Source organism: Scyliorhinus canicula, chromosome 13, assembly GCF_902713615.1.
Source record: "Scyliorhinus canicula chromosome 13, sScyCan1.1, whole genome shotgun sequence".
NCBI lineage: Eukaryota > Metazoa > Chordata > Chondrichthyes > Carcharhiniformes > Scyliorhinidae > Scyliorhinus > Scyliorhinus canicula.
Window position 1 is genome coordinate 31885625 of NC_052158.1, and position 26017 is coordinate 31911641.

Genomic DNA, 26017 nt, shown 5'->3' on the forward strand with positions numbered 1-26017 from the left:
TCTGTCAGTCTGTACAGACTGTCACTATGTCGGTCTGTACACACTGTCACTATGCCGGTCTGTACACACTGTCACTCTGTCAGTCTGTACACACTGTCACTATGCTGGTCTGTACACACTGTCACTATGTCGTACTGTACACACTGTCACTATGCCGGTCTGTACACACTGTCACGATGCCGGTCTGTAGGGGCTTGATTAGCACACTGGGCTATATAGCTGACTTGTAATGCAGAACAAGGCAGAGCATGGATTCAATTGCCGTACCAGCCTCCCCGAACAGGCGCCGGAATGTGGCAACTCAGGACTGTTCACAGTAACTTCATTGAAGCCTACTTGTAACAATAAGTTGTTATTATTATTTTTATTATTATTAACTGTCACTATGCCAGTATGTACACATTGTCACTGTGCCGGTATGTACAGACTGTCACTATGTCGTACTGTACACACTGTCAATATGCCGGTCTGTACACACAGTCACTATGTCGGTCTGTACACACTGTCACTATGTCGTACTGTACACACTGTCAATATGCCGGTCTGTACACACAGTCACTATGTCGGTCTGTACACACTGTCACTATGGCGGTCTGTACACACTGTCACTATGTCGGTCAGTACACACTGTCACTATGTCGGTCTGTACACACAGTCACTATGTCGGTCTGTACACACTGTCACTATGTCGGTCAGTACACACTGTCACTATGTCGGTCTGTACACGCTGTCACTATGTCGGTCTGTACAGACTGTCACTATGTCGGTCTGTACACACAGTCACTATGTCGGTCTGTACACACTGTCACTATGTCGGTCTGTACACACTGTCACTATGTCGGTCTGTACACACTGTCACTATATCGGTCTGTACACACTGTCACTATGCCCGTCTGTACACACAGTCACTATGTCGGTCTGTGCACACTGTCACTATGTCGGTCTCTACACACTGTCACTATGTCGGTCTGTACGCACTGTCACTATGCTGGTCTGTACACACTGTCACTATGTCGGTCTGTACACACTGTCACTATGTCGGTCTGTACACACTGTCACTATGTCGGTTCGTACACACTGTCACTATGTCGGTCTGTACACACTGTCACTATGTCGGTCTGTACAGACTGTCACTATGTCGGTCTGTACACACTGTCACTATGTCTGTCTGTGCACACTGTCACTATGTCGGTCTGTACACACTGTCACTATGTCGGTCTGTGCACACTGTCACTATGTCGGTCTGTACACACTGTCACTATGTCGGTCGGTACACACTGTCACTATGTCGGTCTGTGCACACTGTCACTATGTCGATCTGTACACACTGTCACTATGTCGGTCTGTACAGACTGTCACTATGTCAGTCTGTACACACTGTCACTATGTCGGTCAGTACACACTGTCACTATGTCGGTCTGTACACACTGTCACTATGTCGGTCTGTACACACTGTCACTATGTCGGTCTGTACAGACTGTCACTATGTCGGTCAGTACAGACTGTCACTATGTCGGTCAGTACACACTGTCACTATGTCGGTCAGTACACACTGTCACAATGTCGGTCTGTACACACTGTCACTATGTCGGTCTGTACACACTGTCACTATGTCGGTCTGTGCACACTGTCACTATGTCGGTCTCTACACACTGTCACTATGTCGGTCTGTACACACTGTCACTATGTCGGTCTGTACAGACTGTCACTATGTCAGTCTGTACACACTGTCACTATGTCGGTCTGTACACACTGTCACTATGTCAGTCTGTACGCACTGTCACTATGTCGGTCTGTACACACTGTCACTATGTCAGTCTGTACGCACTGTCACTATGCCGGTCTGTACACACTGTCACTCTGTCAGTCTGTACAGACTGTCACTATGTCAGTCTGTACACACTGTCACTATGTCGGTCTGTACACACTGTCACTATGTCAGTCTGTACGCACTGTCACTATGTCGGTCTGTACACACTGTCACTATGTCAGTCTGTACGCACTGTCACTATGTCGGTCTGTACACACTGTCACTATGTTGGTCTGTACATACTGTCACTATGCCAGTCTGTACACACTGTCACTATGTCGGTCTGTACAGACTGTCACTATGCCGGTCTGTACACACTGTCACTATGTCGTACTGTACACACAGTCACTATGTCGGTCTGTACACACAGTCACTATGCCGGTCTGTACACACTGTCACGATGCCGGTCTGTAGGGGCTTGATTAGCACACTGGGCTATATAGCTGACATGTAATGCAGAACAAGGCAGCAGCACGGATTCAATTGCCGTACCAGTCTCCCCGAACAGGCGCCGGAATGTGGCAACTCAGGACTGTTCACAGTAACTTCATTGAAGCCTACTTGTAACAATAAGTTGTTATTATTATTTTTATTATTATTAACTGTCACTATGCCAGTATGTACACATTGTCACTGTGCCGGTATGTACAGACTGTCACTATGTCGTACTGTACACACTGTCAATATGCCGGTCTGTACACACAGTCACTATGTCGGTCTGTACACACTGTCACTATGGCGGTCTGTACACACTGTCACTATGTCGGTCAGTACACACTGTCACTATGTCGGTCAGTACAGACTGTCACTATGTCGGTCAGTACAGACTGTCACTATGTCGGTCAGTACACACTGTCACTATGTCGGTCTGTACAGACTGTCACTATGTCGGTCTGTACACACAGTCACTATGTCGGTCTGTACACACTGTCACTATGTCGGTCTGTACACACTGTCACTATGTCGGTCTGTACACACTGTCACTATATCGGTCTGTACACACTGTCACTATGCCCGTCTGTACACACAGTCACTATGTCGGTCTGTGCACACTGTCACTATGTCGGTCTCTACACACTGTCACTATGTCGGTCTGTACGCACTGTCACTATGCTGGTCTGTACACACTGTCACTATGTCGGTCTGTACACACTGTCACTATGTCGGTCTGTACACACTGTCACTATGTCGGTCTGTACACACTGTCACTATGTCGGTCTGTACACACTGTCACTATGTCGGTCTGTACAGACTGTCACTATGTCGGTCTGTACACACTGTCACTATGTCTGTCTGTGCACACTGTCACTATGTCGGTCTGTACACACTGTCACTATGTCGGTCTGTGCACACTGTCACTATGTCGGTCTGTACACACTGTCACTATGTCGGTCGGTACACACTGTCACTATGTCGGTCTGTGCACACTGTCACTATGTCGATCTGTACACACTGTCACTATGTCGGTCTGTACAGACTGTCACTATGTCAGTCTGTACACACTGTCACTATGTCGGTCTGTACACACTGTCACTATGTCAGTCTGTACGCACTGTCACTATGTCGGTCTGTACACACTGTCACTATGTCAGTCTGTACGCACTGTCACTATGCCGGTCTGTACACACTGTCACTCTGTCAGTCTGTACAGACTGTCACTATGTCGGTCTGTACACACTGTCACTATGCCGGTCTGTACACACTGTCACTCTGTCAGTCTGTACACACTGTCACTATGCTGGTCTGTACACACTGTCACTATGTCGTACTGTACACACTGTCACTATGCCGGTCTGTACACACTGTCACGATGCCGGTCTGTAGGGGCTTGATTAGCACACTGGGCTATATAGCTGACTTGTAATGCAGAACAAGGCAGAGCATGGATTCAATTGCCGTACCAGCCTCCCCGAACAGGCGCCGGAATGTGGCAACTCAGGACTGTTCACAGTAACTTCATTGAAGCCTACTTGTAACAATAAGTTGTTATTATTATTTTTATTATTATTAACTGTCACTATGCCAGTATGTACACATTGTCACTGTGCCGGTATGTACAGACTGTCACTATGTCGTACTGTACACACTGTCAATATGCCGGTCTGTACACACAGTCACTATGTCGGTCTGTACACACTGTCACTATGTCGGTCTGTACACACTGTCACTATGTCGGTCTGTACACACTGTCACTATGTCGGTCTGTACAGACTGTCACTATGTCGGTCAGTACAGACTGTCACTATGTCGGTCTGTACACACTGTCACTATGTCGGTCTGTACAGACTGTCACTATGTCGGTCTGTACACACTGTCACTATGTCGGTCTGTACACACTGTCACTATGTCGGTCTGTACACACTGTCACTATGTCGGTCTGTACACACTGTCACTATGTCGGTCTGTACAGACTGTCACTATGTCGGTCTGTGCACACTGTCACTATGTCGGTCTGTACACACTGTCACTATGTCGGTCAGTACACACTGTCACTATGTCGGTCTGTACACACTGTCACTATGTCGGTCTGTACACACTGTCACTATGTCGGTCTGTACAGACTGTCACTATGTCGGTCAGTACAGACTGTCACTATGTCGGTCAGTACACACTGTCACTATGTCGGTCAGTACACACTGTCACTATGTCGGTCTGTGCACACTGTCACTATGTCGGTCTGTACACACTGTCACGATGTCGGTCTGTGCACACTGTCACTATGTCGGTCAGTACAGACTGTCACTATGTCGGTCTGTACACACTGTCACTATGTCGGTCTGTGCACACTGTCACTATGTCGGTCTGTACACACTGTCACTATGACGGTCTGTGCACACTGTCACTATGTCGGTCTGTACACACTGTCACTATGTCGGTCGGTACACACTGTCACTATGTCGGTCTCTGCACACTGTCACTATGTCGATCTGTACACACTGTCACTATGTCGGTCTGTACAGACTGTCACTATGTCAGTCTGTACACACTGTCACTATGTCGGTCTGTACACACTGTCACTATGTCAGTCTGTACGCACTGTCACTATGTCGGTCTGTACACACTGTCACTATGTCAGTCTGTACGCACTGTCACTATGCCGGTCTGTACACACTGTCACTCTGTCAGTCTGTACAGACTGTCACTATGTCAGTCTGTACACACTGTCACTATGTCGGTCTGTACACACTGTCACTATGTCAGTCTGTACGCACTGTCACTATGTCGGTCTGTACACACTGTCACTATGTCAGTCTGTACGCACTGTCACTATGTCGGTCTGTACACACTGTCACTATGTTGGTCTGTACATACTGTCACTATGCCAGTCTGTACACACTGTCACTATGTCGGTCTGTACAGACTGTCACTATGCCGGTCTGTACACACTGTCACTATGTCGTACTGTACACACAGTCACTATGTCGGTCTGTACACACTGTCACTATGCCGGTCTGTACACACTGTCACGATGCCGGTCTGTAGGGGCTTGATTAGCACACTGGGCTATATAGCTGACTTGTAATGCAGAACAAGGCAGCAGCACGGATTCAATTGCCGTACCAGCCTCCCCGAACAGGCGCCGGAATGTGGCAACTCAGGACTGTTCACAGTAACTTCATTGAAGCCTACTTGTAACAATAAGTTGTTATTATTATTTTATTATTATTAACCGTCACTATGCCAGTATGTACACATTGTCACTGTGCCGGTATGTACAGACTGTCACTATGTCGTACTGTACACACTGTCAATATGCCGGTCTGTACACACAGTCACTATGTCGGTCTGTACACACTGTCACTATGTCGGTCTGTACACACTGTCACTATGTCGGTCTGTACAGACTGTCACTATGTCGGTCAGTACAGACTGTCACTATGTCGGTCAGTACACACAGTCACTATGTCGGTCTGTACAGACTGTCACTATGTCGGTCTGTACACACTATCACTATGTCGGTCAGTACACATAGTCACTATGTCGGTCTGTACACACTGTCACTATGTCGGTCTGTACACACTGTCACTATGTCGGTCTGTACAGACTGTCACTATGTCGGTCAGTACAGACTGTCACTATGTCGGTCAGTACACACTGTCACTATGTCGGTCAGTACACACTGTCACTATGTCGGTCTGTGCACACTGTCACTATGTCGGTCTGTACACACTGTCACTATGTCGGTCTGTGCACACTGTCACTATGTCGGTCTCTACACACTGTCACTATGTCGGTCTGTACACACTGTCACTATGTCGGTCTGTACAGACTGTCACTATGTCAGTCTGTACACACTGTCACTATGTCGGTCTGTACACACTGTCACTATGTCGGTCTGTACAGACTGTCACTATGCCGGTCTGTACACACTGTCACTATGTCGTACTGTACACACAGTCACTATGTCGGTCTGTACACACAGTCACTATGCCGGTCTGTACACACTGTCACGATGCCGGTCTGTAGGGGCTTGATTAGCACACTGGGCTATATAGCTGACTTGTAATGCAGAACAAGGCAGCAGCACGGATTCAATTGCCGTACCAGCCTCCCCGAACAGGCGCCGGAATGTGGCAACTCAGGACTGTTCACAGTAACTTCATTGAAGCCTACTTGTAACAATAAGTTGTTATTATTATTTTTATTATTATTAACCGTCACTATGCCAGTATGTACACATCGTCACTGTGCCGGTATGTACAGACTGTCACTATGTCGTACTGTACACACTGTCAATATGCCGGTCTGTACACACAGTCACTATGTCGGTCTGTACACACTGTCACTATGTCGGTCTGTACACACTGTCACTATGTCGGTCTGTACACACTGTCACTATGTCGGTCAGTACAGACTGTCACTATGTCGTTCAGTACACACTGTCACTATGTCGGTCTGTACACACTGTCACTATGTCGGTCTGTACACACTGTCACTATGTCGGTCTGTACAGACTGTCACTATGTCGGTCAGTACAGACTGTCACTATGTCGGTCAGTACACACTGTCACTATGTCGGTCAGTACACACTGTCACTATGTCGGTCTGTGCACACTGTCACTATGTCGGTCTGTACACACTGTCACTATGTCGGTCTGTGCACACTGTCACTATGTCGGTCTCTACACACTGTCACTATGTCGGTCTGTACACACTGTCACTATGTCGGTCTGTACACACTGTCACTATGTCGGTCTGTACACACTGTCACTATGTCGGTCTCTACACACTGTCACTATGTCGGTCTGTACACACTGTCACAATGCTGCTCCGTACACAATGCTTGTCCAAAAGCACTGCCACAATACTGGTCTGTACTCAATATCACTATGCTGGTCTGTAGGGGCTGGTGTAGCACACTGGTCTAAATAGCTGGCTTGTAATGCAAAACAAGGCAGCAGTGCGGGTTCAATCCCCGTACCAGCCTCCCATAACAGGTGCCAGAATGTGGCAACTAGGGGCTTTTCACAGTAACTTCATTGAAGCCTACTTGTGACAATAAGTGATTATTATTTTTTTATTAACTGTCACTATGCCAGTCTGTACGCACTGTCACTATGCCGGTCTGTACACAGGGTCACTATGCCGGTCTGTAGGAGCTGGTTTAGCACACTGGGCCAAATAGCTGACTTGTAATGCAGAACAGGGCAGCAGCGCGGGTTCAACACCGGTACCAGCCTCCCCGAACAGGCGCCGGAATGTGGCAACTCAGGGCTGTTCACAGTAACTTCATTTGAAGCCTACTTGTGACAATAAGTTGTTATTATTATTATAATTAACTGTCCCTACGTCGGTCTGTACACATTGTCACCAGGCCGGTCTGTACATACTGTCACTATGCCGGTCTCTAGGGGCTGGTTTAGCACACTGGACTAAATAGCTGGCTTGTAATGCAGAAAGACAGCAGCGTGGGTTCAATCCCCGTACCAGCCTCCCCGGACTGGCGAAAGATTGTGGCAACTAGGGGCTTTTCACAGAAACTTCATTGAAGCCTACTTGTGAGAATAAGTGATTATTATTATTATTAACTGTCACTATACCGGTCTGTACACACTGCCGCAATGCCGGTCTGTACACACTGTCACTATGCTGGTCTGTACATACTGTCACTATGCCGGTCTGTACACACTGTCACTATGTCGTTCTGTACACACTGTCACTATGTCGGTCTGTACACACTGTCACTATGCCGGTCTGGAGGGGCTTGATTAGCACACTGGGCTAAATAGCTGACTTGTAATGCAGAACAAGGCAGAGCGCGGATTCAATTGCCGTACCAGCCTCCCCGAACAGGCGCCGGAATGTGGCAACTCAGGATTGTTCACAGTAACTTCATTGAAGCCTACTTGTAACAATAAGTTATTATTATTATTTTTATTATTATTAACTGTCACTATGCAAGTATGTACACATTGTCACTGTGCCGGTATGTACAGACTGTCACTATGTCGTACTGTACACACTGTCAATATGCCAGTCTGTACACACAGTCACTATGTCGGTCTGGACAAACTGTCACTATGTCGGTCTGTACACACTGTCACTATGTCGGTCTGTACACACTGTCACTATGTCGGTCTGTACACACTGTCACTATGTCGGTCTGTGCACACTGTCACTATGTCGGTCTCTACACACTGTCACTATGCTGGTCTGTACACACTGTCACTATGTCGGTCTGTACAGACTGTCACTATGTCGGTCTGTACACACTGTCACTATGTCGGTCTGTACAGACTGTCACTATGTCGGTCAGTACACACTGTCACTATGTCGGTCTGTACACACTGTCACTATGTCGGTCTGTACACACTGTCACTATGTCGGTCTGTGCACACTGTCACTATGTCGGTCTCTACACACTGTCACTATGTCGGTCTGTACACACTGTCACTATGTCGGTCTGTACACACTGTCACTATGTCGGTCTGTGCACACTGTCACTATGTCGGTCTCTACACACTGTCACTATGTCGGTCAGTGCACACTGTCACTATGTCTTTCTGTGCACACTGTCACTATGTCGGTCTCTACACACTGTCACTATGTCGGTCTGTACACACTGTCACTATGTCGGTCTGTGCACACTGTCACTATGTCGGTCTGTACACACTGTCACAATGCTGCTCCGTACACAATGCTTGTCCAAAAGCACTGCCACAATACTGGTCTGTACTCAATATCACTATGCTGGTCTGTAGGGGCTGGTGTAGCACACTGGTCTAAATAGCTGGCTTGTAATGCAGAACAAGGTAGCAGTGCGGGTTCAATCCCCATACCAGCCTCCCATAACAGGTGCCAGAATGTGGCAACTAGGGGCTTTTCACAGTAACTTAATTGAAGCCTACTTGTGACAATAAGTGATTATTATTTTTTTATTAACTGTCACTATGCCAGTCTGTACGCACTGTCACTATGCCGGTCTGTACACACTGTCACTATGCCGGTCTGTACACAGGGTCACTATGCCGGTCTGTAGGAGCTGGTTTAGCACACTGGGCCAAATAGCTGACTTGTAATGCAGAACAGGGCAGCAGCGCGGGTTCAACACCGGTACCAGCCTCCCCGAACAGGCGCCGGAATGTGGCAACTCAGGGCTGTTCACAGTAACTTCATTTGAAGCCTACTTGTGACAATAAGTTGTTATTATTATTATAATTAACTGTCCCTACGTCGGTCTGTACACATTGTCACCAGACCGGTCTGTACATACTGTCACTATGCCGGTCTCTAGGGGCTGGTTTAGCACACTGGACTAAATAGCTGGCTTGTAATGCAGAAAGACAGCAGCGTGGGTTCAATCCCCGTACCAGCCTCCCCGGACTGGCGAAAGAATGTGGCAACTAGGGGCTTTTCACAGAAACTTCATTGAAGCCTACTTGTGAGAATAAGTGATTATTATTATTATTAACTGTCACTATGCCGGTCTGTACACACTGCCGCAATGCCGGTCTGTACACACTGTCACTATGCCGGTCTGTACATACTGTCACTATGTTGTACTGTACACACTGTCACTATGCCGGTCTGTACACACTGTCACTATGTCGGTCTGTACACGCTGTCACTATGCCGGTCTGTACACACTGTCACTATGTTGTACTGTACACACTGTCACTATGCCGGTCTGTACACACTGTCACTATGTCGGTCTGTACACGCTGTCACTATGTCGGTCTGTACACACTGTCACTATGCTGGTCTGTACACACTGTCACTATGTTGTACTGTACACACTGTCACTATGCCGGTCTGTACACACTGTCACTATGTCGGTCTGTACACGCTGTCACTATGCCGGTCTGTACACACTGTCACTATGTTGTACTGTACACACTGTCACTATGCCGGTCTGTACACACTGTCACTATGTCGGTCTGTACACGCTGTCACTATGTCGGTCTGTACACACTGTCACTATGTCGTACTGTACACACTGTCACTATGCCGGTCTGTACACACTGTCACTATGTCGTACTGTACACACTGTCACTATGCCAGACTGTACACACTGTCACTATGCCAGACTGTACACACTGTCACTATGCCGGTCTGTACACACTGTCACGATGCCGGTCTGAACACACTGTCACTATGACAGTCTGTACACACTGTCACTATGTCGTACTGTACACACTGTCACTATGTCGGTCTGTACAGACTGTCACTATGTCGGTCAGTACAGACTGTCACTATGCCGGTCTGTACACACTGTCACTATGTCGGCCAGTACACACTGTCACTATGCCGGTCTGTACACACTGTCACTATGTCGGTCTGTACAGACTGTCACTATGTCGGTCTGTACACACTGTCACAATGCCGGTCTGTAGGGGCTTGATTAGCACACTGGGCTAAATAGCTGACATGTAATGCAGAACAAAGCAGAGCACGGATTCAATTGCCGTACCAGCCTCCCCGAACAGGCGCCGGAATGTGGCAACTCAGGATTGTTCACAGTAACTTCATTGAAGGCTACTTGTAACAATAAGTTGTTATTATTATTTTTATTATTATTAACTGTCACTATGCCAGTATGTACACATTGTCACTGTGCCGGTATGTACAGACTGTCACTATGTCGTACTGTACACACTGTCAATATGCCGGTCTGTACACACAGTCACTATGTCGGTCTGTACACACTGTCACTATGGCGGTCTGTACACACTGTCACTATGTCGGTCAGTACAGACTGTCACTATGTCAGTCAGTACACACTGTCACTATGTCGGTCTGTACAGACTGTCACTATGTCGGTCTGTACACACTGTCACTATGTCGGTCTGTACACACTGTCACTATGTCGGTCTGTACACACTGTCACTATGTCGGTCTGTACACACTGTCACTATATCGGTCTGTACACACTGTCACTATGCCCGTCTGTACACACAGTCACTATGTCGGTCTGTGCACACTGTCACTATGTCGGTCTCTACACACTGTCACTATGTCGGTCTGTACGCACTGTCACTATGTCGGTCTGTACACACTGTCACTATGTCGGTCTGTACACACTGTCACTATGTCGGTCTGTACACACTGTCACTATGTCGGTTTGTACACACTGTCACTATGTCGGTCTGTACATACTGTCACTATGTCGGTCTGTACAGACTGTCACTATGTCGGTCTGTACACACTGTCACTGTGCCGGTCTGTACACACAGTCACTATGTCGGTCTGTGCACACTGTCACTATGTCGGTCTGTACACACTGTCACTATGTCGGTCGGTACACACTGTCACTATGTCGGTCTGTGCACACTGTCACTATGTCGATCTGTACACACTGTCACTATGTCGGTCTGTACAGACTGTCACTATGTCAGTCTGTACACACTGTCACTATGTCGGTCTGTAAACACTGTCACTATGTCAGTCTGTACGCACTGTCACTATGTCGGTCTGTACACACTGTCACTATGTCAGTCTGTACGCACTGTCACTATGTCAGTCTGTACACACTGTCACTATGTCAGTCTGTACGCACTGTCACTATGTCAGTCTGTACACACTGTCACTATGTCGGTCTGTACACACTGTCACTCTGTCAGTCTGTACAGACTGTCACTATGTCGGTCTGTACACACTGTCACTATGTCGGTCTGTACAGACTGTCACTATGTCGGTCTGTACAGACTGTCACTATGTCGGTCTGTGCACACTGTCACTATGCCGGTCTGTGCACACTGTCACTCTGTCAGTCTGTACAGACTGTCACTATGTCGGTCTGTACACACTGTCACTATGTTGGTCTGTACGCACTGTCACTATGTCAGTCTGTACACACTGTCACTATGCCAGTCTGTACACACTGTCACTATGTTGGTCTGTACATACTGTCACTATGCCGGTCTGTACACACTGTCACTATGTCGGTCTGTACACGCTGTCACTATGTCGGTCTGTACAGACTGTCACTATGTCGGTCTGTACACACTGTCACTATGCCGGTCTGTACACACTGTCACTATGTCGTACTGTACACACAGTCACTATGTCGGTCTGTACACACTGTCACTATGCCGGTCTGTACACGCTGTCACTATGCCGGTCTGTACACGCTGTCACTATGCCGGTCTGTACACACAGTCACTATGACAGTCTGTACACACTGTCACTATGTCGGTCTGTACACACTGTCACTATGTCGGTCTGTACAGACTGTCACTATGTCGTACTGTACACACTGTCACTATGCCGGTCTGTACACACTGTCACTATGTCGGTCTGTACACACTGTCACTATGTCGGTCTGTACACACTGTCACTATGTCGGTCTGTACACACTGTCACTATGTCGGTCTGTACACACTGTCACTATGTCGGTCTGTACACACTGTCACTTTGTCGGTCTGTACAGACTGTCACTATGTCGGTCAGTACAGACTGTCACTATGTCGGTCAGTACACACTGTCACTATGTCGGTAAGTACACACTGTCACTATGTCGGTCTGTGCACACTGTCACTATGTCGGTCAGTACACACTGTCACTATGTCGGTCAGTACACACTGTCACTATGTCGGTCTGTACACACTGTCACTATGTCGGTCTGTGCACACTGTCACTATGTCGGTCTCTACACACTGTCACTATGTCGGTCTGTACACACTGTCACTATGTCGGTCTGTACACACTGTCACTATGTCGGTCTGTACACACTGTCACTATGTCGGTCTCTACACACTGTCACTATGTCGGTCTGTACACACTGTCACTATGCTGCTCCGTACACAATGCTTGTCCAAAAGCACTGCCACAATACTGGTCTGTACTCAATATCACTATGCTGGTCTGTAGGGGCTGGTGTAGCACACTGGTCTAAATAGCTGGCTTGTAATGCAAAACAAGGCAGCAGTGCGGGTTCAACACCGGTACCAGCCTCCCCGAACAGGCGCCGGAATGTGGCAACTCAGGGCTGTTCACAGTAACTTCATTTGAAGCCTACTTGTGACAATAAGTTGTTATTATTATTATAATTAACTGTCCCTACGTCGGTCTGTACACATTGTCACCAGGCCGGTCTGTACATACTGTCACTATGCCGGTCTCTAGGGGCTGGTTTAGCACACTGGACTAAATAGCTGGCTTGTAATGCAGAAAGACAGCAGCGTGGGTTCAATCCCCGTACCAGCCTCCCCGGACTGGCGAAAGAATGTGGCAACTAGGGGCTTTTCACAGAGACTTCATTGAAGCCTACTTGTGAGAATAAGTGATTATTATTATTATTAACTGTCACTATGCCGGTCTGTACACACTGCCGCAATGCCGGTCTGTACACACTGTCACTATGCTGGTCTGTACATACTGTCACTATGCCGGTCTGTACACACTGTCACTATGTCGTACTGTACACACTGTCACTATGCCGGTCTGTACACACTGTCACTATGCCGGTCTGTACACACTGTCACGATGCTGGTCTGGAGGGGCTTGATTAGCACACTGGGCTAAATAGTTGACATGTAATGCAGAACAAGGCAGCAGCACGGATTCAATTGCCGTACCAGCCTCCCCGAACAGGCGCCGGAATGTGGCAACTCAGGATTGTTCACAGTAACTTCATTGAAGCCTACTTGTAACAATAAGTTATTATTATTATTTTTATTATTATTAACTGTCACTATGCCAGTATGTACACATTGTCACTGTGCCGGTATGTACAGACTGTCACTATGTCGTACTGTACACACTGTCAATATGGCGGTCTGTACACACAGTCACTATGTCGGTCTGGACAAACTGTCACTATGTCGGTCTGTACACTATGTCGGTCTGTACAGACTGTCACTATGTCGGTCTCTACACACTGTCACTATGCCGGTCTGTACAGACTGTCACTATGTCGGTCTGTACACACTGTCACTATGTCGGTCTGTACACACTGTCACTATGTCAGTCTGTACACACTGTCACTATGCCGGTCTGTACACACTGTCACTATGTCGGTCTATACACACTGTCACTATGCTGGTCTGTACACACTGTCACTATGTCAGTCTGTACACACTGTCACTATGTCGGTCAGTACACACTGTCACTATGTCGGTCTGTACACACTGTCACTATGTCGGTCTGTACACACTGTCACTATGTTGGTCTGTACACACTGTCACTATGTCAGTCTGTACACACTGTCACTATGTTGGTCTGTGCACACTGTCACTATGTCGGTCTGTACACACTGTCACTATGTCGGTCTGTACACACTGTCACTATGTCAGTCTGTACACACTGTAACTATGTCGGTCTGTACACACTGTCACTATGTCGGTCTGTACACACTGTCACTATGTCAGTCTGTACACACTGTCACTATGTCGGTCTGTACACACTGTCACTATGTCGGTCTGTACACACTGTCACTATGTCGGTCTATACACACTGTCACTATGTCAGTCTGTACACACTGTCACTATGTCGGTCTGTACACACTGTCACTATGTCGGTCTGTACACACTGTCACTATGTCGGTCTGTACACACTGTCACTATGTCGGTCTGTACACACTGTCACTATGTCTGTCTGTGCACAATTTCACTATGCCGGTCTGTACACACTGTCACTATGCCAGTCTGTACGCACTGCCGCTATGCCGGTCTGTACAGACTGTCACTATGTCGGTCTGTACACACTGTCACTGTGCCGGTCTGTACACATTGTCACTATGCCGGTCTGTACAGACTGTCACTATGTCGGTCTGTACACACTGTCACTGTGCCGGTCTGTACACATTGTCACTATGCCGGTCTGTACAGACTGTCACTATGTCGGTCTGTACAATGTCACTATGCTGGTCTGTACACACTGCCGCTATGCCGGTCTGTACACACTGTCACTATGCTGGTCTGTACACACTGTCACTATGTCGGTCTGTACACACTGTCACTATGTCGGTCAGTACACACTGTCACTATGTCGGTCTGTACACACTGTCACTATGTCGGTCTGTACAGACTGTCACTATGTCGGTCTGTACACACTGTCACTATGTCGGTCTGTACACACTGTCACTATGTCGGTCAGTACACACTGTCACTATGTCGGTCTGTACACACTGTCACTATGTCGGTCTGTACACACTGTCACTATGTCGGGATGAGAAAAATATCAGCTATGATTGAATGGAAGAGCAGACTCCTGAGTCTTATGGTCGTGTGGTCTTATCCTGACACAATAGCGCTCATTATACACCGTCACTATGCCGGTCTGTACTCACTGTCTCGATGCCAGACTGTACACACTGTCACTATGCCGGTCTGTACACACAGTCACTATGTCGGTCTGTTCACACTGTCACTATGCCGGTCTGTACACACTGTCACTATGTCGGTCTGTACACACTGTCACTATGCCGGTCTGTACACACAGTCACTATGCCGGTCTGTACACACTGTCACTATGCCGGTCTGTACACACAGTCACTATGTCGGTCAGTGCAGACTGTCACTATGTCGGTCAGTACACACTGTCACTATGTCGGTCAGTACAGACTGTCACTATGTCGGTCAGTACACACTGTCACTATGTCAGTCTGTACACACTGTCACTATGTCGGTCTGTACAGACTGTCACTATGTCGGTCTGTGCACACTGTCACTATGTCGGTCTGTACACACTGTCACTATGTCAGTCAGTACAGACTGTCACTCTGTCAGTCTGTACGCACTGTCACTCTGTCAGTCTGTACAGACTGTCACTATGTCAGTCTGTACACAATTTCACTATGCCGGTCTGTACTCACTGTCACTGTGCTGGTCTGTACACACAGTCACTATGTCGGTCTGTACACACTGTCACTATGCCGGTCTGTACACACTGTCACTATGTCGGTCTGTACACACTGTCAATATGCCAGTCTGTACGCACTGTCACTATGTCAGTCTGTACACACTGTCACTATGTCGGTCTGTACACACTGTCACTATGTCGGTCTCTACACACTGTCACTATGTCGGTCTGTACACACTGTCACTATGTCGGTCTCTACACACTGTCACTATGTCGGTCTCTACACACTGTCACTATGTCGGTCTGTACACACTGTCACTATGTCAGTCTCTACACACTGTCACTATGTCGGTCTGTACACACTGTCACTATGCCGGTCTGTACACACTGTCACTATGTCAGTCTCTACACACTGTCACTATGTCGGTCTGTACACACTGTCACTATGTCGGTCTGTACAATGTCACTATGCCGGTCTGTACAGACTGTCACTATGTCGGTCTGTACAATGTCACTATGCCGGTCTGTACACACTGTCACTATGTCAGTCTGTACGCACTGCCGCTATGCCGGTCTGTACACACTGTCACTATGTCGGTCTGTACTCACTGTCTCGATGCCGGTCTGTACTCACTGTCACTATGCCGGTCTGTACACACAGTCACTATGTCAGTCTGTACACACAGTCACTATGCCGGTCTGTACACACTGTCACTATGTCAGACTGTACAGACTGTCACTATGTCGGTCTGTACACACTGTCACTATGTCGGGATGAGAAAAATATCAGCTATGATTGAATGGAAGAGCAGACTCCTGAGTCTTATGGTCGTGTGGTCTTATCCTGACACAATAGCGCTCATTATTCACTGTCACTATGCCGGTCTGTACTCACTGTCTCGATGCCAGACTGTACACACTGTCACTCTGTCGGTCTGTACACACAGTCACTATGTCAGTCTGTACACACAGTCACTATGCCGGTCTGTACTCACTGTCTCAATGCCAGACTGTACACACTGTCACTATGCCGGTCTGTACATACTGTCACTATGTCGGTCTGTACACACTGTCACTATGTCGGTCTGTACACACAGTCACTATGCCAGACTGTACACACTGTCACTATGCCGGTCTGTACACACTGTCACTATGCTGGTCTGTACACACTGTCACTATGCTGGTCTGTACACGCTGTCACTATGTCGGTCTCTACACACTGTCACTATGTCGGTCTGTACACACTGTCACTATGTCGGTCTGTACTCACTGTCTCGATGCCAGACTGTACACACAGTCACTATGTCGGTCTGTACACACTGTCACTATGCCGGTCTGTACACACTGTCACTATGCTGGTCTGTACACACTGTCACTATGCTGGTCTGTACACACTGTCACTATGTCAGTCTGTACACAATTTCACTATGCCGGTCTGTACACACTGTCACTATGTCGGTCTGTACACGCTGTCACTATGTCGGTCTGTACTCACTGTCTCGATGCCAGACTGTACACACTGTCACTATGTCGGTCTGTACACGCTGTCACTATGCCGGTCTGTACACACTGTCACTATGTCGTACTGTAAACACTGTCACTATGCCGGTCTGTACACACTGTCACTATGTCAGTCTGTACACACTGTCACTATGTCGGTCTGTACAGACTGTCACTATGTCGGTCTGTACACACAGTCACTATGTCGGTCTGTACACACTGTCACTATGTCGGTCTGTACACACTGTCACTATGTCGGGATGAGAAAAATATCAGCTATGATTGAATGGAAGAGCAGACTCCTGAGTCTTATGGTCGTGTGGTCTTATCCTGACACAATAGCGCTCATTATTCACTGTCACTATGCCGGTCTGTACTCACTGTCTCGATGCCAGACTGTACACACTGTCACTCTGTCGGTCTGTACACACAGTCACTATGTCAGTCTGTACACACTGTCACTATGTCGGTCTGCACACACTGTCACTATGTCGGTCTGTACACACTGTCACTATGTCGGTCTGTACACACTGTCACTATGCCGGTCTGTACACACTGTCACTATGTCGGTCTGTACACACTGTCACTATGTCGGTCTGTACACACAGTCACTATGCCAGACTGTACACACTGTCACTATGCCGGTCTGTACACACTGTCACTATGCTGGTCTGTACACACTGTCACTATGCTGGTCTGTACACACTGTCACTATGTCGGTCTCTACACACTGTCACTATGTCGGTCTGTACACACTGTCACTATGTCGGTCTGTACTCACTGTCTCGATGCCAGACTGTACACACAGTCACTATGTCGGTCTGTACACACTGTCACTATGCCGGTCTGTACACACTGTCACTATGCCAGACTGTACACACTGTCACTATGCCAGTCTGTACACACTGTCACTATGCTGGTCTGTACACACTGTCACTATGCTGGTCTGTACACGCTGTCACTATGTCAGTCTGTACACACTGTCACTGTGCTGGTCTGTACACACTGTCACTATGTCGGTCTGTACTCACTGTCTCGATGCCAGACTGTACACACTGTCACTATGCCCGTCTGTACACACTGTCACTATGTCGGTCTGTACACGCTGTCACTATGCCGGTCTGTACACACTGTCACTATGTCGTACTGTAAACACTGTCACTATGCCGGTCTGTACACACTGTCACTATGTCAGTCTGTACACACTGTCACTATGTCAGTCTGTACACAATTTCACTATGCCGGTCTGTACTCACTGTCTCGATGCCAGACTGTACACACCGTCACTATGCCGGTCTGTACACACTGTCACTATGCCGGTCTGTACACACTGTCACTATGTCGGTCTGTACACACTGTCACTATGCCAGTCTGTACACACTGTCACTATGCCGGTCTGTACTCACTGTCTCGATGCCAGACTGTACACACTGTCAATATGCCAGACTGTTCACACTGTCACTATGCCAGTCTGTACACACTGTCACTATGCTGGTCTAATACACTGTCACATAGAATCATAGACTTTACAGTGCAGAAGGTGGCCATTTGACCCATTGAATCTGCACCAGCCCTTACAAAGAGAACCTTACTCAAGCCCACGTCTCCACACTATCCCCGTAACCCAGTAATCCCCACTTTACCTTTGTGGACAGTAAGGGCAATTTAGCATGGCCAATTCATCGAACCCGCACATCTTTGGACTGTGGGAAGAAACCAGAGTACCCAGAGGAAACCCACGCAGACACGGGGAAAACATGCAAACACCACACAGACAAAGACCCAAGCCGGGAATTGAACCTGGGACCCTGGAGCTGTTAAGCAACTGTGCTAACCATTGAAAATGAAAAATGAAAATGGCTTATTGTCACAAGTAGGCTTCAAATGAAGTTACTGTGAAAAGGCCCTAGTCGCCACATTTCAGCGCCTGTTCGGGGAGGCTGGTACAGGAATTGAACTGTGCTGCTGGCCTGCCTTGGTCTGCTTTAAAGCCAGCTGTTATAATATACACACAAGTATATGATGGTGCACAGACAGACACTGATTGACGCACAGGATGGCAAATTAACACACAGAACACAGCAGCCAATCACCAGACAGAACACTGCCACCATAATGCCAGAGGGCACTAGTTTTCCCGCTCTCTGGGGATGCAGCCTCTGAGACAGCCAGAGCCCATGAGCAGCAACACGAACATCCATCATTTGGTAGCAAGATAGTCTGGTCAGGTTAGCCTCAGGTCTCCAGTCAACTCAGCATAGTGTCAACCCACAGTTCATGTACATTTAACAGTTAATAGTTCAATAAAATAGAGTTGCATTTCTCCAAGTGTTGGAAGCCTGTCTCTCTCACTGCTTTGGTAAACGCAGTCCTCGCAGACCCAGCATACCCAACACATCACCAGCTATTTAGCCCTGTGCTAAACCAGCCCCATACCAAAAATAGATAGATCGACTGTGCTACCATGCTGCCCGTACACAACGCCGCTCTTTATACACTTCACAATGCCGGCCTGTACGTACTGTCACAATGCCAGTCTAATGGGTCCAATGTACTGACACAAGGCCATTCTTTATACAATGTCATAATGCCAGACAGTACACCTTGTCACTATGCTGGTCCGGACACTTTGTCACAATGCTGGTCCAAATGCCCTGTCACACAGCAATCCTTGGATGAATTTGTAGCTGGCACAGGATTAGCAGATGGTACTTAGTGGGTTGAGGTGATAGTGTGGGGTTGGGGGGGCTGGAGGAACCCATATCTATCCTGAGTGCTCACTTCAGAGATTCTGAGAACTATTGAGGAGCACTCGCATGCTGAGAATCTCCTATAAAATGAGTCTGACGCAAGATGTTAACCCTGATAGAGTGACTCCAGAGTGACTCCACATGTAAGACCTGGGCAAATGGTTCCAAATGATAGACCTCGCAGAGTGATTCTAGATCTTAATTCTGATAGATGACTCCAGAAGTTAATGCAGAGTGACTCCAGAATTTAAGACAAAGAATGGCGCCAGGTGTTGGAACTGAGGGACTGGCTCCAGATGTTAACCCTGATAGAGTGACTAGAGTGAGTAAACTTGACAGGGTGCCTCCAAATGTTAGCGCAGACAGAGTGTTTTGAATGCTCCACCTGATCTTGTTGCCGGATGTTGATCCTGAGGCAGTGCACCCCCAAATACTTCTCCCAAATTGTGTTCCCCAGATGTTGATGCTGACCTGGTGCCCCCCCACTGGTGTTCCATCCAAACATGCCCTTATATGTTTTGCCTGATCTTCCTCCCCAGATGTTGACTCTGAACCATTGTCCCCCTGGTACTGCTCCCAAGATGTTGGGACTGATCCAGTGCCACCCACGTCGTTGACCATGTTTGTGCCGCTCCAGGTGTTCCCCCTGATGGGGCTCCCCAGATGTTGAGCCTGACCCTTTGCTCCCCTGATGTGTAGTGTGGTCTCTGGCTCAGCACAGAAGGGTTGCGAGGCTCTCACCTGCCGCGGATGTCCAGGTTGGAGATGGCGTAGAAGTACTTGGACAGGTTGAGTGGGTCAACACTGGTGGGTCCAGTGGCTGGTCGGAGCAGCCTGAGCCGGAGGTCAGTCAGAGTGAAGAAGTCTCTCAGCTCCTTGATAGTGTCCAGCTGGCCGTAGAGCGAAGCCATGTCACTGAGACGGGGTCCCCCGAACTGGGACAAGCGCTCCTGGATCTCGAAGCGAACCATTTTGTCGACCTTCCACACGTATCCCCTGGAGTATTGCTCAGTGCAGATGATGTCCAGCACGGAGGCCTGACTCAGATCCTGGGCCCTCCTTGCCTCCATCCCGAAGGAGTTGAGGCAGTCAGCTGCGTAGAACTGGTAGGGCTGCCATGTCCGGCCGTGGTCCAGTGACTTCTCCAGGACCATCTGCTCCGGCCGGCCTGACTCAAAGGTGATCACGATGTCCTCGGTCAGCTCAATGCTCTTGCCCCAGGACAAAGTGATGTTGACCAGGAGGGGATGTGGAAAATTTCTCCAGGAAACACTTTGCCAAAACGTGTTGGGAATCCGCCCCTCATCATCCAACATCAGCTCAGGTGGGTGTGCGAGCTCGGGTGTGCGAGCATCACACTCATTGTTGCACATGTACGGATTCTCCTGGAAAGAAAGAGGGGAATAACATCTGTTAGATCCAGAGTAAATATCCCTCTACAATATCCCCATCAAACACTCCCAGGCAGGCGCAATGCGAGGTTAGATACAGAGTAAAGATCCCTCTACACTGTCCCATCAAACACACCCAGGACAGGTACAGCATGGGGTTAGATACAGAGTAAAGATCCCTCTACACTGTCCCATCAAACACTCCCAGGACAGGTATAGCATGGGGTTAGATACAGAGTAAAGATCCCTCTACACTGTCCCATCAAACACTCTCAGGACAGGTACAGCACGGGGTTAGATACAAAGTAAAGCTCCTTCTATTCTGCCCCATCTGACACTCCCAAGATAGGTGGAGCACGGGGGTTTAGGTACAGAATAAAACTCCCTCGCCACTGTCCTCATCAAACACTCTCAGGACAGGTACAGCATGGGGTTAGATACAGAGTAAAGCTCCGTCTACACTGTCCCCATCAAACACTCCCAGGACAGGTACAGCACGGGGTTAGGTACAGAGTAAAGATCCCTCTACACTGTCTCATCAAACACTCCCAGGGCAGGTACAACATAGGTTAGTAAAAACAGCAAAGCAGCCTCTGCACATTCTTGGAAACAATGAATATTTACATACTCATTTTCTCAAGGCGATGTCTTCATAAATCTGTCGGTGCTACATCACACTGCACTCTGTACTGGACAGCTAGACAGCTGGGTAATTATAACACTGTTGTGTTGAAGAATGATGTTCACTGTCTAACTAAAAATAGCTTCCATCACTAAAACATTTGCAGACATGAGTTATAGAACAGCAACATAGCAAAGCACAGGATTTGGAAACAAATGTTTTTTCCCCCCCGATATGTTTGCAGTGGAAATAGCAGGAGACTAACTGCAGCAGAGCTTTCAAAGAGCTAGGAAGGTTATGATGGACTGAATGGCCTGATTCTGCACCGTATTTTTAATGATACTATGATGCTAAATCAGGATGTTGTGTTACTCAGATGGGAACTTGGAAGCGATGGTTTCCCATAGAATCCATAGAATCCCTTAGGTGCAGAAGGCGGCCATTTTGTTCCTCAAGTCTGCAGCGAACCTCTGAAAAGGCAACCTACCTAGGTCCACTGCCCTTCACTATCCCTGTAACCCCACCTAACCTGCGCATCTTTGGACACCAAGAGACAATTTAGAGTGGCCAATCCACCTAACCTGCACATCTTTGGTCTGTGGAAGGAAACCAGATGACCCGGAGGAAACCCACGTAGAGGACGGACAGACCCCGCACAGTCACCCATGTACCCGTGTACCTGCTGTCCTTTTCTTTCTGGGTTGTGGAGAGAGTTTGCTGGGAGCTGCTGTTGAATACTGAGTTGCTGCAGTGAATCCTGTTCCTGGCACACACTGTAGCCAGGGAGTGCTGGTGGTCGAGGGACTGAGTTTGGGAGGTGCTGACGGAGATCCTTTGCAAGTTGCTGCATTGGATGTTGTAGATGTTACACTCTGCCACCAGGGTGCGCTGGTGGTGGAGGGTGTGTATTTGAGAGGTGCTGTTGAGAGAGCCTTGGTGAGTTGCTGGAATGAATCTTGCAGATGGTGCACTCTGCAGCAAGGCTGCGTGCGCTGGTGGTGGGGGGTGTGTGTTTGGGAGGTGCTGTTGAGGGAGCCTTGACAAATTGCTGGAGTGAATCTTGCAGATGGTGTACTCTGCAGGCAGGGTGCGCTGGTGGTGGAGGGTGTGTTTGGGTTGCTGTTGAATGAGCCTTGGAGAGTTGCTACAGTGAATCCTGATGATGTGACACATTGCTTCACTACCTGACATCAGCAAAACGGAAACAGTTCAAACTCTTCAAATGATCACGCAGCTCACTCTGTTAGAGCTGAAACTGTATAAAGTGTCAGCTTACAGCAAACTATCAAACTAATGGGTGTTAAAGATGGAGAGTGTGGTAACAAACAGAGAGAAGCAAGATAATTAATCTACAATTGTTACAGCATCAGCTAAAGTCACTCGCTGAAGCTGCACGTTGAAATCAAATATTTGTAATTCCCAGTGTTAATCAAATTCAGTGAATATTAGTAACAGATATTCGTAACAGAATATTAGTAATGCTAAAGTTGCGTAAATGCTGAATAAATAATTGATCAGTACAGATGTTAAATGTTCCTGAATCACGGTCTCCTCGGTACATCATTAACAGTTCTGGGTCCCAGCGCTCCAACTGATGCTTCAATGAAATGATGCTGTTTGAACAGTGATGTCTCTCGAGGGCCAATTGTTGGTGGGATTATAGTGGAAACTACTGTGGGGAGAATGTCTTGCTCTACGATTCCCTCAAGCGCTCTCTTCTCAATCCCTAATCAGGAACCGATTTCTCGTTCCCTGGGCCCCTGCACAAATCAGTGCCCGTGTCACCTCCGGATTGGACTATTCCAATCAATCCTACCCGGTCTCCCATCTTCCAACCCGCAGTAAACTTCAGATCATCCACAACACTGCTGCCTGTACCCTACCTCACAGCAAGTCCCATTAACCCATTGCGCCCCAGGCTCGCTGACCTCCATTTGCTTCCAGTCCAGCAACACCTCGATTTGAAAATTCCCGCCCTTGTTTTCAAATCCCGCCAGGTTCCTATTACCGCTGCCACTTTATTCTCCTCCTGCCCCACAACACTGTGGGATCTTTGCACTCCTCCAATTCTGGCCTCTTGAACATCCCAAATTTTAATCACTCCACAATTAAGTAGTTGTGCCTTCAGCTGCAACTGACCTTCAGTTCTGAATTTCCTCCTGTTACGACACCATCTGGCAAGTGTGTGATCAATTCTAGCACCACACATCCCGAAGTCACTAACAAGTGAATTAACCAATAATTCTTATTTTTTTACATCTTCTTATTGGCATTTTCAACATTATGTACATTGACGTTTGTGTTTATTTAATATACAGTGTACCGCAAAAAGGCTTTTATTTTACTTTATTTACAGATTGCTGCCGGCTAGTTTGGTATGTCCTCCCCCCCACCTCTCCTCAGCCCCCCTTTCCCTAACCCCACCCCATCTCCCCCCCCCCTCCCCCCCCCCCCCCCCCTCCCCGCCCATACCCCTTGCTGTCCTCCCTGGTCGATCCGGGGGATAGAAGTACCGCTCGGGCTGTGTAAGGTCATGAGAGCATCAATTCCATGCAGGTGAGGAAGGTGCTGGCAACCAACAGGTTCCTGGCGGACTTCTGCAAAAAAGTTGCAACAGCACTGGACCCGTACTTCCAGGCGATGTTCACAGGCTTGCTACTGAGGGGCATCCTGTCTCCAACGCTAACACAAGCCACAATATCACTGATACCCAAAAAAGACTAAGAACAACAGAATGCGGATTGTGGTCGCAGAAGACCAGACGGGCTTTGTTGAGGGTGGACAGCTTACAATGAACATCAGACGACTGCTGAATGTGATCATGACCCCATCCAGGGAGAGAACACCAGAGGTGCTCATCTCTTTGGATGCAGAGAAGGCTTCTTACAGAGTCGAGTGGCAGGACCTCATAGAGGTACGAGAGTGGTTTGAGCTAGGGACAGGGTTCACTACGGGTGAAAATCCCCCATGGCGAGCCTACGGACCAACATCACCAGGTCTGAATACTTCCAGCTGCACAAAGGTACAAGGCAGGAATGCCCACTGTCCCCACTCTTATTCGCCTTGGCAATTGAGCAGTGGGCGATCAACCTCGGTGCCGCAAGAAGAAGGAAGGGAATCCAAAGAAGAGACAGAAAGCACAGAGTCTCACTCTATGCAGATGATCTGTTCCTCTACATCACGGACCCGCAAAGCGGCATGGAAGGGTCATGAAGCTCCTGAGAGTTTGGCGCCTTCTCGGGCGACAAACTCAACCTGAGCAGGAGTGAAGTCGTTCCTGACTTCACTCTTGAAGAAGGAACATGAGGGGCCTGGCTCTCCCAAATCTACAGTACTACCACTGGGCAGTGGTTTTCTCACAGCTGTCAAAGTGAAGCTCCATTGGTCTCTGAACCATTTCAGTGGGAACAGATCCAATCACCGCCTGCTACTGGACAGGACACAGCCTTTTGGGTCAATTCATTGGCCGTTAGCAAAATCAATCAAACCGAAGCTCAGTCAATATCTGTCATTGGTGGGGCAGCACGGTGGCACAGTGGTTAGCATTGCTGCCTACGGCGCTGAGGACCTGGGTTCGAATCCCGGCCCTGGGTCACTGACTGTGGGGAGTTTGCACATTCTCCCTGTGTCTGCGTGGGTTTCACCCCCGTAACCCAAAGATGTGCAGGTTAGGTGGATTGGCCACGTTAAATTGCCCCTTAAT

At 48.1% G+C, this 26017-nt stretch overlaps 1 protein-coding gene across 8 annotated transcripts in view; it reads right to left on the reverse strand.

The window, feature by feature from the left end:
* LOC119976321 (netrin-G1-like) overlaps positions 1-26017 on the reverse strand; it is a 266704-nt gene that overhangs the window by 42902 nt on the left and 197785 nt on the right. For 4 of the 8 annotated variants that reach the window (XM_038816772.1, XM_038816765.1, XM_038816766.1 and 1 more), the window contains one exon: positions 21043-21686. In XM_038816772.1, the coding sequence (XP_038672700.1) occupies positions 21043-21674 (632 nt within the window). In that variant the 5' untranslated portion in view covers positions 21675-21686. Of the gene's footprint in view, positions 1-21042; positions 21687-22320; positions 22447-22993; positions 23176-24242; positions 24318-26017 lie in introns of those variants that run through there. The other 4 variants (XM_038816771.1, XM_038816770.1, XM_038816769.1 and 1 more) reach the window with 4 other exon arrangements.